At 42.8% G+C, this 16,769-nt stretch overlaps 1 protein-coding gene across 3 annotated transcripts in view; it reads left to right on the top strand.

Moving 5' to 3' along the window:
* Positions 1-16,769, top strand: part of ccdc141 (coiled-coil domain containing 141) — a 31,831-nt gene that overhangs the window by 9,548 nt on the left and 5,514 nt on the right. For all 3 annotated transcript variants that reach the window (XM_035536440.1, XM_035536433.1, XM_035536438.1), the window contains exons 5-24: positions 455-708; positions 2,705-2,824; positions 3,187-3,381; positions 3,722-3,894; positions 4,019-4,163; positions 5,048-5,167; positions 5,834-6,025; positions 6,374-6,553; positions 6,687-6,866; positions 6,980-7,129; positions 7,439-7,627; positions 8,081-8,242; positions 8,535-8,675; positions 13,002-13,142; positions 13,550-13,747; positions 14,151-14,334; positions 14,719-14,831; positions 14,924-14,983; positions 15,079-15,648; positions 15,919-16,718. In XM_035536440.1, the coding sequence (XP_035392333.1) occupies positions 455-708; positions 2,705-2,824; positions 3,187-3,381; positions 3,722-3,894; positions 4,019-4,163; positions 5,048-5,167; positions 5,834-6,025; positions 6,374-6,553; positions 6,687-6,866; positions 6,980-7,129; positions 7,439-7,627; positions 8,081-8,242; positions 8,535-8,675; positions 13,002-13,142; positions 13,550-13,747; positions 14,151-14,334; positions 14,719-14,831; positions 14,924-14,983; positions 15,079-15,648; positions 15,919-16,718 (4,267 nt within the window). The remainder of the gene's footprint in view (positions 1-454; positions 709-2,704; positions 2,825-3,186; positions 3,382-3,721; positions 3,895-4,018; positions 4,164-5,047; positions 5,168-5,833; positions 6,026-6,373; positions 6,554-6,686; positions 6,867-6,979; positions 7,130-7,438; positions 7,628-8,080; positions 8,243-8,534; positions 8,676-13,001; positions 13,143-13,549; positions 13,748-14,150; positions 14,335-14,718; positions 14,832-14,923; positions 14,984-15,078; positions 15,649-15,918; positions 16,719-16,769) is intronic.

Raw genomic sequence — 16,769 nt, 5'->3', positions numbered from 1 at the left:
TAAGGTTTGTCAGATAATTAAGGAAATTAGCACCAGGTGCCAGATTAACACCAATAACTTGTAGGTATCTGAAAGTGTTCTCTAAATTTAATCAGTGTTCGTTTTCAGTTATCTCATTTAAGTTTTTATACTGTGCTTTACAATATATACAACACATGAAATAAGCTTAAAATACTGCTTTTTTTTTACTCCTGTTAGGATAAATTCACACAGGACTACACAGTGACCTTGGCATTTGTGTGTTGTTCTCAAATTTTGATCTGCAGTGTGTGTGTGTGTGTGTGTGTGTGTGTGTGTGTGTGTGTGTGTGTATGTATGTATATATATATATATATATAAAAAATTCAGTATATATATATATATATATATATATATATATATATATATATATATATATATATATATATATATATAAGTTCAATATATTTGTGCGTGTGTAACACTATATATTCAGGTCTGCTGGAGACATCTATCCTGATGCTGAACAAGGGCTCTGAGTTGCTGGATTTTCTGCGAGTCTTGGTGGATGAGGAGGCACTGCAGAGTGGAGGAGGTGTGGGTAGTGCTCGCAGCAGTTGTAGGAAGGTGGAAGACCTGATGGAGCTCCTGCAGGACCGACGCAGGCAGGTCGACCAGCGCATGTCTCAACAGTTCCAAGACCTGGAAGTAACTCAGGCAATCCGCCAGTGGGAATCACAGGAACAGGAGGTGTGTCACTTTAGTGATCTGGTGGTTTGTACTTCTGTGAGCTTGTTGAAGGAACACTACCAGTGGATGTGGGGTGACTTTCCACACATGGGCAAAGCTGTAGAAGTATGAATGTGTCAAAACTGCAAGACTCCTTGCGTTGTGAGAATTCTGGCTTTTACAGTGTTGTTACTATGAATAGAGGGAAACAAGAATTGGCTGACCAGTGAATGTTTTTTTTTCTACAGTTTGTTTGTTTTAATATGTGAGTTAAGACATCTGTCCTCCATTACAGATCTGTGATACATTTGTTTGACAAATAACTCTGAACACATCGTACAGCTTTAGGACCTGTAGTGGAACTGTTATTCAGTTGTTACTCACTTGCACAATGTGTAAAGCACAGTTTATGAAGGGATGTGGCAGTGAAAGTAGAGAACTTCCTGGCCATATTCCAGAAAGATGTCAGAGATTCTCGTCTCTGGTCTCGTCCTGGAGTCAGACGTCAGGAGGCGCAGTCCTCACGGCATTCCCATTTGCTCAAGTGATGTGGTGTCATATGAAACTGTTCAGAGGCTGCCTGTGAATAGAGCTGACTCAAGGGAAGAATTCAATGCAGGACTTAATTAAATATTCTGGTAATCAAACATCATACGCTAAAAGAGGAAGTGTTGAGGAGCAGGTGCTTGGTATGCTCTGCAAGCACTCAACCAGGTCCCGCTAAACCAGTTATATTTTTATTCTCTTCCTGCTCCAAACTTACCTGCTCAAGGTAGTGAAGTTCTGAGAAGTACTGATTGCTTGGTACAGGTGGGTCGTGAGCTGGAATGGAACAGAACCTGTCTGGGAACCATCAATCTACCTGGGGACCATCTAGGGACATATAGGGCTCAGCACTAGAGGAGCACCCCAGTACAGCCTGACCAGAGTTTCCTTCAGGACAAGAGACATAGCCCTGTTTTCTGGTTAACAAACCCACTGGCATACCCTGTAATTATCTTGCACTATACTGTTATTAGCATCCCTTGCTGTGAGTTTACCCACGAGTTACCATCTTGTTAGTTTAGAGGCCCATTAAGATAATTTTTTTATTCTTTAGCTGACTAACTTTGTCTGTCTAGTTGATAATGCAATATACTAACCCTAGCTATAAAACTCATCAGTTAGTTAGGATCTGTGTATTTAGAGCACAACATCTTAAAATGTCATGCGCTTTCCAAAATGGTTTTTCACACTTAATGTCATATACGCAAACACTCGAATCAACCTTTCACAAATCCCAGGGAAAATGTAACTTGAAAATTTTTTATTTGAGTCATGAATTTCTTGCAATAAACCAGGATAATATGATAATGAATTCAGTCACCCTTTTGAACCTGCAGTCACCCTGTTAATGTCTGTTTTGGGGCCATAGCCCGTCTCCCAGTTAGATCTCCACACCTTCATACATCACAGATAATATGTTGAATGATGTAAATTAACGGCTATATTTTATATTTTAGGCTCTCAGTCAGTATTACAAAAGATACTTATGGAAGCAGAGTAATTAAAATGGCCGAATGGGAGGTGTTTCTAATTCATGGTCCTTTTGGGCACCACTAGCTGTTTCTTTGGATGGCTCAGATGCTGCTGCTTTAATTGAGATGAGCAGCTTAGATCTTTGAAGGAGAGTTTGGTCACACACAGTAGCAGAACTCTCGTCCACAGAAGGTGAGATGTTCACTGAAGGATATCCCAGCTACTGTAATTTAATACATGTTTATAGTACACATATACACCTCTGCACTTACATACAGGTACACAAGCCTATTTTATAGTGACATGTAAGGTCTGCCAGCTTTGAATTGCAAGAGAAACACGTGCAGTTACATGTTTTCACCTACACAGCAGAATGTGTACATTTCATCCATGCCTGACTATAACTGCATTATCCGTTGTTACTCAGAGGAGGCAGGCTCCTCCTCTGGGTCTTGACTCCATTGCTCCCTTGACTGCATTGCTCTACTTTTGTGTGCAGGTAATGCACTGGTTCCAGGAAAACGCTGACATGTTCTTGGAAACCAATCAGTTGGGCTCATCGCTCTCAGAGAATCAGGAGTTATTGCGGGAGCATAAAGAGGCTGAACTCAAAGTCAAGGTAGGGCTTAGTGCTTTATTGGGATTTTTAGGAGCAGTTTCACGACTACATTAAGTAAATACAGATGAGGAATGATCATCTCTGGAACAAATGAAAGTCTCTGGGGATTGTAAGAAAATACTCTTCTGTATTAAAAAGATCTCAAACTGACATTTTGAACCCATTTCAAACTGACACGTAGTTGCTTTTATTAGTAGTAGTATTTATTTATTTATTTTTTACACATTTGCTATTGCACCGTAAAGCATAAGTAGTCCTACCACTGGACAACCACTGGCCAGTAACCCCTCACAGAGCTCAGTAGCGAGGTAAGTTGGTGGGCTGATTGCGCAGTCCCTAATGGTTCTGAATGTGATGTGCAGGACTGGAGCCTCCTGGTGGAGCAGCTGCTCCAGAAAGCATCTGAGCTGTTAGCCTCCGGCTCCGGTGCTGAGCTCGAGGCCGTCTCAGAGAAGAATCGAAATCTCCGCACCACGCACGAGCGTTTCTGGAGTCTGATGATGGCCCGGCAAGGATATCTGTATGAGAGCAACAATTTCTTTACCAGCGCTAATAAAGTACGTGAGATGGCTTCTATGGCTGGGCTGTAGGACATTGTGGTCTACCGCTCTTAAACCAAAGGCAGAAAGCCTATTTTGTTGGTATAGTGCCCTCTTGTGGAGACATGGATCTTTTCATGCATAGTGCCCTTAAAAGCTTTGCCATAAGGGTTTGAGTTATTTCACGTCTTGCACACGATGATGTCAAACTTGAGCAAGAGTCAGGCTGAAAATTTGATTCATGCGGTTTTCTTTTTCTTTTCTTTTTTTCTTTTGTGAGGTACTGAGATAATTATTCACTGCTCATTATTTAAGTAATGAATGTGTCCTATATTTCCAACACTTTGTGGTTTTTCAGGCGTTTGAAGTCCTGGCAGCCATTGAGAGCAGCATAAAGAGTTTAAAGATGCAGGCTGTGCCATTGCCTGAGCTGGCAGAGAAGCACGAGGAACTCTGTCGCCGTGCGGAAGATGCAGCCACTGGCGCCCTGGGCAAGGGCCAGCTCATCCTCGCCAAGCTCACGTCAGACGGGTGAGAAGGTTGAGGGCTCACGCTCTGGCAGCCTGGAGGCCGTCAGCCGGGTCAGCCCGCGTGGGTCGCAGAGTCCGTATCGGTTACGCTGCAGCCTCTGTTTATCCACGTCTTTGTTTGGCAGTGGCCAGGTGGCGGTGGGTGTGCAGAGGCTGATGGGATACATCGGAGAGCGGGTGGAGGGGCTGAGGCAGCAGTGCCAGGCATCCAGGGAGCTGACCGAGAGACGGCGCTACCTGCTGAACTCATTCGATGAGCTCGAGGACAAGGTACAGCAAATAGAGGCTGTGCTCTGTGAATGTCTGGAAACATCTGTTGAAAAAACCTCTTTATATTCTAGAGGTCTGATTTTGATGATGCGGTTTTACAAAATGAGGGGGGTTTGGCAGGCATTCGTTAATTCTACAGTTCTAATTCTATGTGACTTGTGTTAGTGTCATTAGTGTAATTTGTCATTTGAGTTTCTGTCACATTCCTGAGGAGTTATAATGTGCTATAATGATCATTATTATATGGGAGAGAGCATGTCACACTGAACACCATGTGAAGTCTTGGCCTGATTAATTTGTCGCTGCCCTGGCAATCTTCAGCATCCGTCAGTAAAGTGACATTTTTTGTTAGTTTAAACAATGTAAAAAAATGAAAACGTTTATGTTTTTGTTCAGAAAATAAACCAAGGTCTGTACTGTATTAGTTGGCATTCCCCTTCTGTCTGCAGTTGAGAAGTGAGGCCAGACTTCAGAGCTGAAATATGCTGATTGGTGACTGATTGGTGCTGGTTTTGGAGGCAGTGGTCTTTGTCCAAGACTGTACAACTCAGCACAAGTTCTTGGAAGTCAAACATTATACCCAGAGCTCTTCTCTGTTTCACTTAATTTTCTAAACTAAAATGCCAAACTTTTTAAATGCTTTTTTAAGCTTTAAATCCAATAAATGAAGGGAAAGCCAAAATATATTGCTCAATTTATCTTATTTTAGAACGTATGGGTGCCAGTACATTTTGGTCTGTGATCTGTGACCGTGATTTTCATGTTGTAATTTGTTTTGAGAAATGGCTTTGTAGTATATCATGGAAGTTTCACCGTTGACCCAGCTTCCTAAATTTCAAAACCAAGTATTAATGTTGCTTTTCTACCATGTACTTTCCCTTCAGATCTCTGGCTGGATTAGGAACAGTAACAGAGTGCTGACTGACAGCACAGAACCCGGATGTTGCCTCTCTGAGACTGAGGATGTGCTCAATAAACATCTGGAGATCTCCACATACATGCAGGTGAATCTAACTCTCTCTCTAGACACACACACACACACACACACACACACACACACACACACACACACACACACACACACACACACACACACACACAACTAAACCTAACTCTTTACATACATACACCATGTGTGCACGCACACACACACCATCACAGAATTATCACCATGTACTGTTCATTCAGATTAGATGTATATTTTGTCTGTATGCATTAACTGTGCACTGTAATTTATTTTTAAGAATTAATTTAATTATAAAGTAATTTGTCTTAGAAACGGAAGCAGATATAAAAGACAATACTAAAAAATGTGATTATTTATCTTCTCTCTACTATACACTACAAAGTCACAGTAGATAAACTGCATAATGAAATAAACTTCCCCCACTCCCATAATGAAATAGCTTGCCATAATATAAGGATTTTCTATGCATTACAAATATAAATGAAAGCAAGCGGATGACTCGTTAAACATTTCCACCATGGCATCTCCACAGACCTCTTAACATGCTTAATCTTTGCAATCATTTGCAACCTCCACTCGGCAACAGCTAATGACACCGATCAGGTTTTGCCTCCGGCTCAGTCACAGTCGTGTTCGCCCCTGCATGTCGGTCTTTCTGCGAAGTAGATTAGCAGGAAAGCTCAGGCGCGCTATTCTCTTGCAGCGTGCTGTGAAGGAATCCGAGGCCACCGGAAGAGTGATGGAAGAGATGAGGAGGCTGGATTCACCACAGGCAGCGGAGCTCTGCATCAGGGCCTCCGTGCTGAGAGAGCAGCTGCATGCACTGCAGAGGAGGGTGGCCGGGCGGATGGAGAGCCTCGGCCCCTACACCGGCTTCTTGCGATCCGCTGGAGAGGTGTGTGGTCATGGTTACTGTCGGTTTGTCACCATTTTGTTTTTTGGTTTTTTTTGCTTGTTTATTTTTTTTGCTGCATTATTATTTTAAACGCAGCATCACCATATATTTGCTCCATGATAAAACACATGGAAAGAGCACTGTTACTTCATGCAATTTTGAATTCTGCTTTGCTATGAAATTATTTTTATATTCCAGTCTGTAAATCATGAAAAAACGTTTTGTTGCTTGCAATGGTGACATAAATTGTTTATGTATTTTTGCCATGGATTATGGTTCTTGTATGTCATGAATATTAGCTTCATGAACTACCTATGGCAAGGGCGCATTGTTGACATGCTCTCACAGGTTGAAGAGCAGGTTAAGATGTTGCTGGAATGCTATAACAGCAGACCAGAGACAGAGGAAGAGAATGACGAAACAGGTGCCCCCGTGAAGGACATCATGGATACAAGATGGCAGTTGTTCCTACAGAAGTTCCTCTCCATGCAGGACCAGGGAAACAACTTCATCAACTCATCTACCATGGTTTGCCATGCTAAATGTGTTTCATAACGAAATCAGTGCAGCAATGGTGCTACTTTGTGAAGTTATGTAATGATTATTTGCCCACAAATAAATGTTGTGCTCATGCATAGTGTTGATTTAATGCTGGTTGCAGGTGAATGAGACTCTGAGTCTGAATGTAAGAGCAGCAGTGAGTGTGGTGGAGAAGGTCATGGAGAGTCTGAGTGTCAGGAAAGCTGAGCTTTCAGACCTGTGGACGTCTTGGCAGCTCCGCTACAGTCAGATGAAATCTGTGAAGAAACAGTGGAAAAGATTCAAGGATCAACTGAAAAAGGTACTGGCTAAGAACATGGATCACTGCGGTGATGGTTACCACGGTGACAGCTGAGAATATCCAGGCTAAACACTTCTGTTACATGTGGAATTCATGAATTCATGCCCTTACAGGTTACACATGAATTAAAATGCCTGGACAGTGTTATTGCTCCGGCACACAAAATTGATCCGGGAAGTGATCTTCAGGTTGACCCAGGAAGTGATCTTCAGGCTGTGTCCAAGCTGCAGGATGACTTCAGCCCAACCAAATCTCAGTTTTTGGTAAGAGAAACTCTGCTTATGTTTTACTTTCTGCATAACTGTTGCTCTTTACACACACACACACACACACACACACACACACATTTATTCATCACACGTGAATAAATGTAATGTTGTCTATTGTGTACTGCCTCTAATGGGTATTATCTCCACAATGTGGTGACTGAGGGCTGTATAGTCTGATTAAGTGACTTAATCCTTCAACTGGGAATTGCAACCCAATTATATGGTTATTTTCCATTTAGTGCCTGCCACTACGGCAGTGTTGATTACCCTTTTCCATTGTGACTTATTTCTCTTTCGTCCTAGCAACTGAACGCAGAAGTGGAATTCCTGGTTAAGACGGCGGAGTTGCTGGCACTGAAAGGAATTCCGATGAAGGAAAAGAATGAGAAGACTGGTGAGCTCCTCCAAGTGCACCAGCACGTGAGGGATAAAATCAGAGAACATGAAACACTTCTCAGCATGGCTGTCAAATTCCTTCAGCTTTACGAAGAGGTAATGTGGCATCCTTCTCTCTCCCAAGGTCTTTCATTAGCATCCAGACTAAACAGGAAAGCTTAGATGGTTCAAGGAAGCTGTGAAAACACTACTGTGTTTCCCTTCTGAGTCACAGGTTTATTGATGATTGCAAATTTAAAGAGAGAGAAAATAGTTCTTTGTGTCTGGTGTCAATAATGCCTAATAAGTTGTTCTGAAATGGTGTATCAGTTTTTATTGTGTAGTTTGACACTTCAATACCCAGCCATAAAAAGTTCATTATGAGAGCATTTTAAAAGAAGGGTGGAAATTATTGTCTCTAAAGGGGTCCCCCCATCAAACTTAGATCTAATAGAGTTCTTCTTCAAGTGTTTGATCTTTCCCCAGAGATGGCCTACAGTAACTTTTCAAACACCTCCCCCTCGTTTACACCCGCCTACCTTTTAACCCAGTTTGCCTTTTTCCCTTTAGCTAGAAGGCCTACTGAAAACAGAACCAGTGAAGGAATTCAGTGATGTATGCCAGGCCAAGATGCAGCTCAGTCAGCTCCAGGAGAAACAGAACCACGTCCAGCACCTCTACAAGCTGGCCACCTCACTGTCGGCCGATATTAACAGCACCATCCAGTGTTCGGTGAGGCTTCCAACACGGCACTACCTTCCTTTGTGCACATTGAGTGAAAATAATCTGTATACTCTACCTGCTCTACCAAGGCAGCTACAGCACTTGGGTTGTTATGGTGCTTGGTTTCCCCATTATCCCCCTTCAATGATAGCTACCTCAGCATTTTTGGGGCAAACGTCTCTGTTTGGTCTCGTTTATAATGTCTAATATTTAGCTAGATTAGCTGGATTCTTTTTGCAGGTGGAATCCCCCGCTTAAGAGGGTGGAGTTGCTGGCACTGACTTGTTCTCTCTGCCTCCAGCCAATGCTGGTGACCTCAGTTCAGGATAAGATGGAGCGTCTGCATTGCAGTACCGTGAGCTGGGCTGCCCAGGTCAGCCGCTACCAGGAGAGTCTCCTGAACAGCATCCACTACTGCGTTTTTAAAGAGGAGCTTACTGAGGTAAGCCCTGCCCAACCTCCCTGCCTCTCAGCACACACAGTGCCTCCTTAAACCACTTCCCTCTCTCTGGATCAAAAATGAGGGCTCCACTTATGTGCTGGGGGGGGGGGGGGGGCAGGGTGCACGGGGCAGCTGGTGTCTGTGGACTGATTCATTCTGTCTTTCTCGCTGAGTTATTTATAGAGTGGCCTTGTCCTCATTAGGTTTAGCCCGTAGTCTGTGAAGGGTGTGTTTCCTGCCTGTGGGATTCTGTAAGCTGTCTCCTGCCACTCTGTATTGAGAGAATTCCAGCCTTATCAGACTCCAGAAGAACCCAGACCCCAGGATTATATTAAGACCCACCAAACCATGGAAACCATGGAAATGCAGTCTTTGCCCATTATCACTCTGCACCAGCTTTCTTTTATGTAGTAAAATGTCTGTTCTTGGAAACAGAGTCGTCACTTATTTAACTTTATTTTGCTGTAATACAGCCATACTCCAGTGGAATTGTAACATATAAGTATTGATTAGGTTAACCTATCTTGTTTATATATACACCTGAAGCATAATCCAGTTTGCAGTATAGGGAACAGCACATTTTAATTTGTAACTCGACTACACCCATAACGGTTCATCATCCTCTCGGCTAATTAGATGTACAGTCTCCCTCTAGTGGAGAACCTTTGAAGTTTTTCTTTACTCTACCAATATTAAAACGATTATGTGGGAATACTTGTCTCACAAATGAGTAACTCATCTGCAGAAAACTGCTTATGTCTTAGCTATTTCTCTCATGCTGACAGAAGTACTCAGATGTCCTCTCTAAACCACAAGCAGATCAGCGTAAAAACTGAAAGAGATTTTCTGCCATCAAGTTCACCTGTGGATAACAGAAGTGCCTGAAGAGAAAAAAAAAACATTCAGCTAAGAACTAGATTTTTGTTGGCTGCAGGAAAGACCCTCATGCCTGTCAGTGTATTTTGGTGGAATAAGAACAGCACAGCTGGCTGAACAGTTAACTGCTTTGCCTGACACTACTATAAAATGCATAATGGATAGACAGTTATATGATATCTTTCAGCCATAAAATTGTACTCTGTTCCAGTACTGGATACATTTTGAGTCATTCCTCTCTAACACATCGGACTTAAGTTAGGATAGAATTCCTTGATGAGTAGCAGTAGAACATAGATCAGCACAGAGGTCCCATGGGACTGGACATGACCCTCCTATACCCCCCGGACTGGATATGACCCCCATCCCTCGAACTCATAGAACACTCAAACATACCAAAAGATCACATAATAAATGCTCATGTAAGCAATATCGCTGATGTTTTATATATGTTTATATATATATATATATATATATATATATATATATATATATATATATATATATATATATATATATATATATATATATAGGATGATAGTCATATTATAGAAAATACTATTGACTCTCAGAGCATTAGCCCAAATAAACTGGTAATACTTGTTATTAAACCAATGTTGTTCTCATGTTGCCCATTAGAGGGCAGTTATTCAGCGGTACAATGTGCAACCAAGTCACCTCCATGACTTGGAGAAGCTGAGTGCTCTATATAAAGCATGGGTTCATGAGTGAGGTCATACAGCACTTGTATCATGTTGGATGCTTGGTTTCATCTTTAAAGACAGCTTTTCCTCATGTATTTTTCTAAGCTATTTGTCCACTAGATGTAGTACATAGATAATTTTTAATCTAGTTTTTATATAGTTGGCCCTCAGTTGTTAGGTTTATAGCATATAGTCTACTTTATGCCTATTTAAATTGAATAATTTGTATTATTTTAATATACAGTGTTGATTTATTAGCAGAACAGCACATAACACACCCACTTTCAAAACTAAATACATACATCACATCTGAGTGAAGTCTGCACGTGGCTCCAAAAACAATCTCTAATTTGGTGACATGCAAGCAGCCGTGTCTAGTCTGACATGCACTGTAACCAACACCCAATCATAAATATGCATGAGTAAACAGGATGACATTTAACCTGGACAGTTGCTGCTGCCTGTCATTTGGCAGGAGCTATGACACCATTTCAGTCAGAGACAGCAAGCCTCAAATGCCCTGCTGCAGAGGAGTTTCCGAAGAACAACAATCATTCTCTCTCTCTCTCTCTCTCTCTCTCTCTCTCTCTCTCTCTCTTTGTTTGTCTCTCTCTGTCCCTCTCTTCCTCTCTCTCTCTCTCTTTGTTTGTCTCTCTCTCTCCCTCTCTCTCTCTTTGTTTGTCTCTCTCTCTTTGTTTGTCTCTGTCCCTCTCTTCCTCTCTCTCTCTCTTTGTTTGTCTCTCTCTCTCCCTCTCTCTTTTTTTCTCTCTCTCTCTTTGTTTGTCTCTCTCTCTCCCTCTCTCCCTCTCTCTCTCCCTCTCTCTCTCTCTCTCCCTCTCTCTCTTTCTCTCTGTTTCTCTCTCTCTCTCTCTCTCTCTCTCTCTCTCTCTCTCTCCCTGCTCCCCTCTCCTTCTTCTTTTTTGTCTTCCTTATTTCTCACTTTCTTTCATGCGTATAGTAAACTAGGGAAGCATTATGATGATTGGTCAGTAATTGGCAGTCTAATTTATATTGTGCACATTTTAACATTAAAGATGTTTTAGGATATGTAAGAAATATTATTGCAGTAACTTGCATTTCTTTGCCTCTATGAATGAAATTAACAATATAGCTACTGTATTGCATACTTGTCATTTTAAAATAAAAACAAAAAACATTTTCCATGAAAACCTATGAATGGCTAATTAACAGAGCATAAACAAATTTATTGTTTATATTTATTATTAAAATAAAAAATTGTAGTGAAGTACACAATGTTTCCAGGGAAACAGGATGTTTCAGACAGAGGTTCCTCATCATCTCTGCAAGCAAAGTGCTTCTGCAGTTCTAGGGAACCAATTTATATTAGAAAAAGCAGATGTTTAAATCATAACATTCACACACATACTATGAATGCAATGACTTGCCAATGAAAATTACAAATCCTGAATACTGATGGTCCAAAAGTGTGTCACAAATGGTCAAGCCTTCTCTGGGTTTCTCCAGTGTAAATCTGATTACATCTCTTGCAACTAATACAGTAAGCAACTCCCGCATTAATGCATGAGGAGGCGTTGGTGATTAATGGGTCCTTTTCATGCTAGTTATTTTAATGGCTGTGTTAATAAATTTACACATAGCACATTTAGAGCAGGCTACAGTACCAAACATGATATCTGAAGGGTCATTTATCTCACTCTTGATGAGCGTGTCTTTGATGTTTTTGACTCATCTGCATGAGGTTAGTGAAGGATCCTTAAAAAGGGATGCGGTCTCTATTAAAATGCACGCATATACGTACACAATTTGCATTAAAAATGCAAACCTACTACAGCCCTCTCTGTTGACTGTCATCTTGTTGTAGATTAGAGCCAATTGCCAGGGTGCTGGAAAGTTCACTCCACACCTGTTGGCCGCTTGCAGCTTCGAGAACTCAGCCACTGTTGGAGTGAAGTAAGCAGAGCTGGAGGAAGGGACTGAGGTGGTCCTGGCACTGTCTCCACCCACGGGAGCAGCACAGTGGCCTCAGCTCTCCTCTGCAGCATATGTGGGCTCTCTCCCTCTCTCTCTCTCTCTCTCTCTTTCTCTCTCTCTCTCTCTCTCTCTCTCTCTCCCTCTCTCTCTCTCTCTCTCTTTCTCTCCCTCTCTCTCTCTCTCTCTCTCTCTCTCTCTCTCTCTCTCTCTTTCTCTCTGCCTCACTTTACTTTCTTGTTTTTTGCTCCATTCCCTCTCTCTCATACACTTTTTCATCCTCAAATTTTCTGCTTCCTCCTTTCGTTTCATCCCCTTTTTTTTCTCCCTCTTCTCCTTTCCCCCACCCATCTCTCCTCCCCCCTCACTCTCTGTCTCACTCTTTCTGCTGACAGTAAATGAGTCTCCCCCTACAGGCGGGTAATCTCTAGGAAGGCATTTTAGAGGCCTCTATACTGGGTTCTGGGAGCAGAATTGCAGCTGTCCTTGAATGACACATGAGCAGGTCATTTAGAGATTCTACACCATTGCAAAAGGCCGACAGGCTGGTCAAAAATGGCCCTGCACTATAAATCACCTCTAAAATAATCTTGTCTGACAGAACTCACCCCCTGTTTCTGTCTCTCTCTGCTACCAGAGGCCTGAGTTATCTTTCCCTATGAACCAACACAAACTGTTCAGTGTTGAGCAATCACAGCTAATGGAGATGTGATTTCTGGGAGTTCATAATGTAGATGTTTTATGACAGTTGATATATGTACAGCATTGATTTTTTGTGCATTTGCTCATTTTTCAGCTCAGAGAGTCTTTTAAAGACATCAAGAAGAAGTTCAACAATTTGAAATTCAACTACATGAAGAAAAGTGAGAAGTTGAGAAACCTGAAGGCTGTAAAAAATCAGATTCAACAAATTGAGATATACATAGAAAAACTGCAGGTAAAACACACTTTAAGAAACCACAGCAGGAAATGCCACTAAATCAGAATCTGTATTTCACAGTCAGTTTAATGTGTTCTATCTGAAGTAGGAAATATAGTTTCATCCAGGATTTGGTCCAATATTTGACATGAGAGAGCAGCGGACAAAAGTGCAAACTTGACACTTAACACAAAACTACAGACATCAGTGTAACTGTACACTATACAATAAATATAGTTATGAACTATACAGATGACTAGCTATACATGTCATTAGAATTCTACTTGGTAGACACTCTGCTGATCTGGGATTATTAGGAAATACCAGCTAGCTGTTATGTCAGACCTGCATCCTGTGTGCTTTTTTTTTGTATTGTTTTGTTTATTTGTCTTTTTTTTTTTTTTTTTTTTTTGCCTGTGATGCAGGTTTTGAAACAGAAGCTACAGGCTTTTACTGTGAAGGTGCCCAGCAGTGGTGAGAAGCACCTTATCGGCTGCAGCCCCAGAGAGTTAGAGGATGCCACCAATGAGCTGCAGAGACAGGTGGGGGATTTTGACAGGATGGTGGAGGAGTACAAGCAGAACTTGGACCTCAACATGAAACTACAGCAGGCCATGGAGGAGGTGGGGAGAACCACCCACTTCACTGTTGTGCAACTCTGCTATTGACATTACCCAATACAATCACATTATCACAAAGACCTTAATCGTAGATTACAGTGCATGTAAAACAATTCATGTCAGCTTGTTCAGTTTACATTAATCAACAAAACAGGTATACTGTAAAAAATAAATAAATAGAAAAAAAGGCTGAACATTGAAACCTGCATATTAAAAAATGACCTTACAGCATTAGTTTGAAAAATGTAACTGCAGGGTGCCTATCCTTACAACTCTACAGAAGAACAACAGCTTCAGTAGAATTGGTAATAAAACCATCTGTTTCACTGACTGCAAAAAAAGCCCACTAGATAAGATTGGCTTGTCACAATCTTGTCCGCTTTTTCTTCTAACGTTTGCTCCACAGTATCAGTTCTGGTGTGATGAAGCGAGCTCCACCATCGTGAGGGTGGGCAGATACTCGTCTCAGTGTAAAACAAAGGGGGCCATCAGCAGTCTGTACAAGCAGTTTGAGAAGTTCATCTTACCCACAGTTCCACAACAGGAGGAACGCGTCAGGCAGATCACAGAGCTGGCGGTGCGCTTGCACGGTGAGTTGCTCTCGATGAAAACATGGATCTGGCCCTGTTTGTATGAGCAGACAATGGGAGCCAGAGTGGGACTCTGATTCAGGAAACAAAGGAGCACTGTGCAAGTCCTCAGATCTTTTCAAACAGACAGGCTACTGAAATATATTTGTTTGTACTGAAAAATATCTTGGATGCAGAGTTCTGATCAACAGTCATTTCTAGCAGAGAGATTTGTAGCCAGGGGGCAACAAAAAGTCCAAGTGGCTCGTCTAGGTGTCCTGAGGGTAAAAACTGAGAAGAAAAGGTGAAATGTTATATGGGATTCTGGAATATTCATGCACATCACTGTAAAGCACTTGGGCCAGAAATGGGCAGAGCAGGCTGTGAGTGATGTGCTTTATACAGGTGCCGAGGAGGGGAAGAAGTATATGGAGAAAACTGTTAACAAGCACAACGAAATAGTGGAATCAATAAAGGAACTCTCCAGTGGTCTTTTAGACCTTGAAGCCAAACTACAGGTTAGCAGCAGTTTCCATCCATATATGTTTACTGTTGTATTATTGCCTGTGACTGATACGTTCAAATTGTATGATCTTGTATATTTGTTCAGGCAGAGTCGCTGAAAGAGCAGTTCACTGAGGAAAACAACAGATATGACACCACTGAAACGGTATGCTTTGAAGGCAGCAAATTGATGCACCCTTTGGAATCTGTAGTTCTGGTCTGTATATTTTGTGTTCTTAGTTGTTTGTGTGATCTGAGTAGCCAGAAGGGAAGGAAACGGGCCACACTCCTGAGATAATTGGACCAGGCAGCGCCAAGGATGACCCAGACACCAGCAAATCAGAAAGCAGGAACCCTCAGCTGGCCGGGGCACAAAGCCAGATGAACTACCTGCCAAACAAGCTGCACCAGGAGCAGCACGAAGTGCTGTCTGAGACACGCCGTTATACGCAGGAGGCCTACATGAAAACCAGCACAGTGCAGACCATCACCAGCCAGTCCACAGTGGAGAGGAAGGAGCAGACTCGCACCTCCTCCTCACACACACACACAGTTTGTATATCTGGCTTGCCTACAAAGAGAGACAACAAGGTCCCTCCAGGACAGCGTGATCCCTCCACTCTCCAGAAGACCAAGAGCCCATCTCAGAACACGCCCCCACCATCTCTGCCAACTCTGAGTGAGATGTCCACAGCACCTGGCTCTTCAGATGTCCACAGGGAGTTTCCGAGTGGAGAGAAAGCACCCACAGCACTCAGAGTCCAGCATGGCAGGCTCCGTGGTGCTAGTGGGCCGTACACCGCTACACACACGATTCACATCGAGTCTAAGGTGGGAATCCTTGTTTACTCACACTGGGTGTCATCTCGTTCCCTCTGAACCGAATTCATCATTGTATAACAAAATGCATTCACAGTCTCATCTGTTTAAATAAATAAACGAACAATTAAATGCAAGAAATTACATGCAAGCCTAATGAAGAAAAAAGAAAATAAACAGAACAGAATTAAACAGGACAGAATGTTCTCATTTGTATGATTAACTTTCACATATCCATCTATCTGTCTATTCAGGTCTGTGCATTTTTCTTTGTGATTATAGAGAGAAACCCCTCTCCCAGCAGAAGAAATATTCTCTAGAAGTGCACCAGACTCAGGGATGCCCACTGATGGAGACTGCCATGATCACCTGACCGAAGAGTCCCTCTCCAATGATGAATATGAGTGTGCCTCTTCGGACGACATCTCTCTCCCCCCTCTCTCTGAAACCCCTGAATCCAACCTGGTCCAGTCCGAGAACGACCTGGACGATGGATACTGCTTAAGCTCCCACAGCCTGCATGTAAACCAGTACAGCCGACTGTCCCACTGTCAGCATGGGGAGGTTCCTGAGGGCACGCCCAGTCAGGCAGACGCCTGCTTGCACTCTGGCCGTTTCAGAGCGGAGTCATCCTCCTTCGTCCCCAGCCCCCTGACCGTGCCCACGCCTACCCTGGTCTCCAGCACCATCTCCAGCATCTTAAAGAGTGGCAAGCTTGTGCCAACCCTGCCAGTAGATGGCGTCACAGCGTGCCACCAAACCCTTTACTCCATGCATGAGAGCAGGACCGAAACACAGGAGTGTGTGCATGAACCTGTTCTGGCCCAAAACCCCACTGCTCAGGCTGGTAACATGCATGCTCCCCCTAAACCATTAACCCCTGAGCAGGAACAAAAGTCCCGCAGACCCACGGCTGTCCGTGAGGAAATCAGGCGTGCGGGAGCCTCCAGGGCCGTGGAGAACCTAGCAGCAACACACGGCCCTGACTTCTTCAAACATTTGTCTAATGCCACTGTAATGGAGGGCTCTCCGGTGACCCTGGAAGTGGAAGTCACTGGATTCCCTGAACCTTCCTTAACCTGGTGGGTAGCCCGTAACAAATTGAACCAATAGACTGCAATTTGCTGGTACTT

This window comes from Electrophorus electricus, chromosome 2 (genome assembly GCF_013358815.1).
Source record: "Electrophorus electricus isolate fEleEle1 chromosome 2, fEleEle1.pri, whole genome shotgun sequence".
Classification (NCBI taxonomy): domain Eukaryota; kingdom Metazoa; phylum Chordata; class Actinopteri; order Gymnotiformes; family Gymnotidae; genus Electrophorus; species Electrophorus electricus.
The sequence above is the reverse complement of the archived record's forward strand: the minus strand, read 5'-3'. Positions and strand labels throughout refer to the sequence as shown.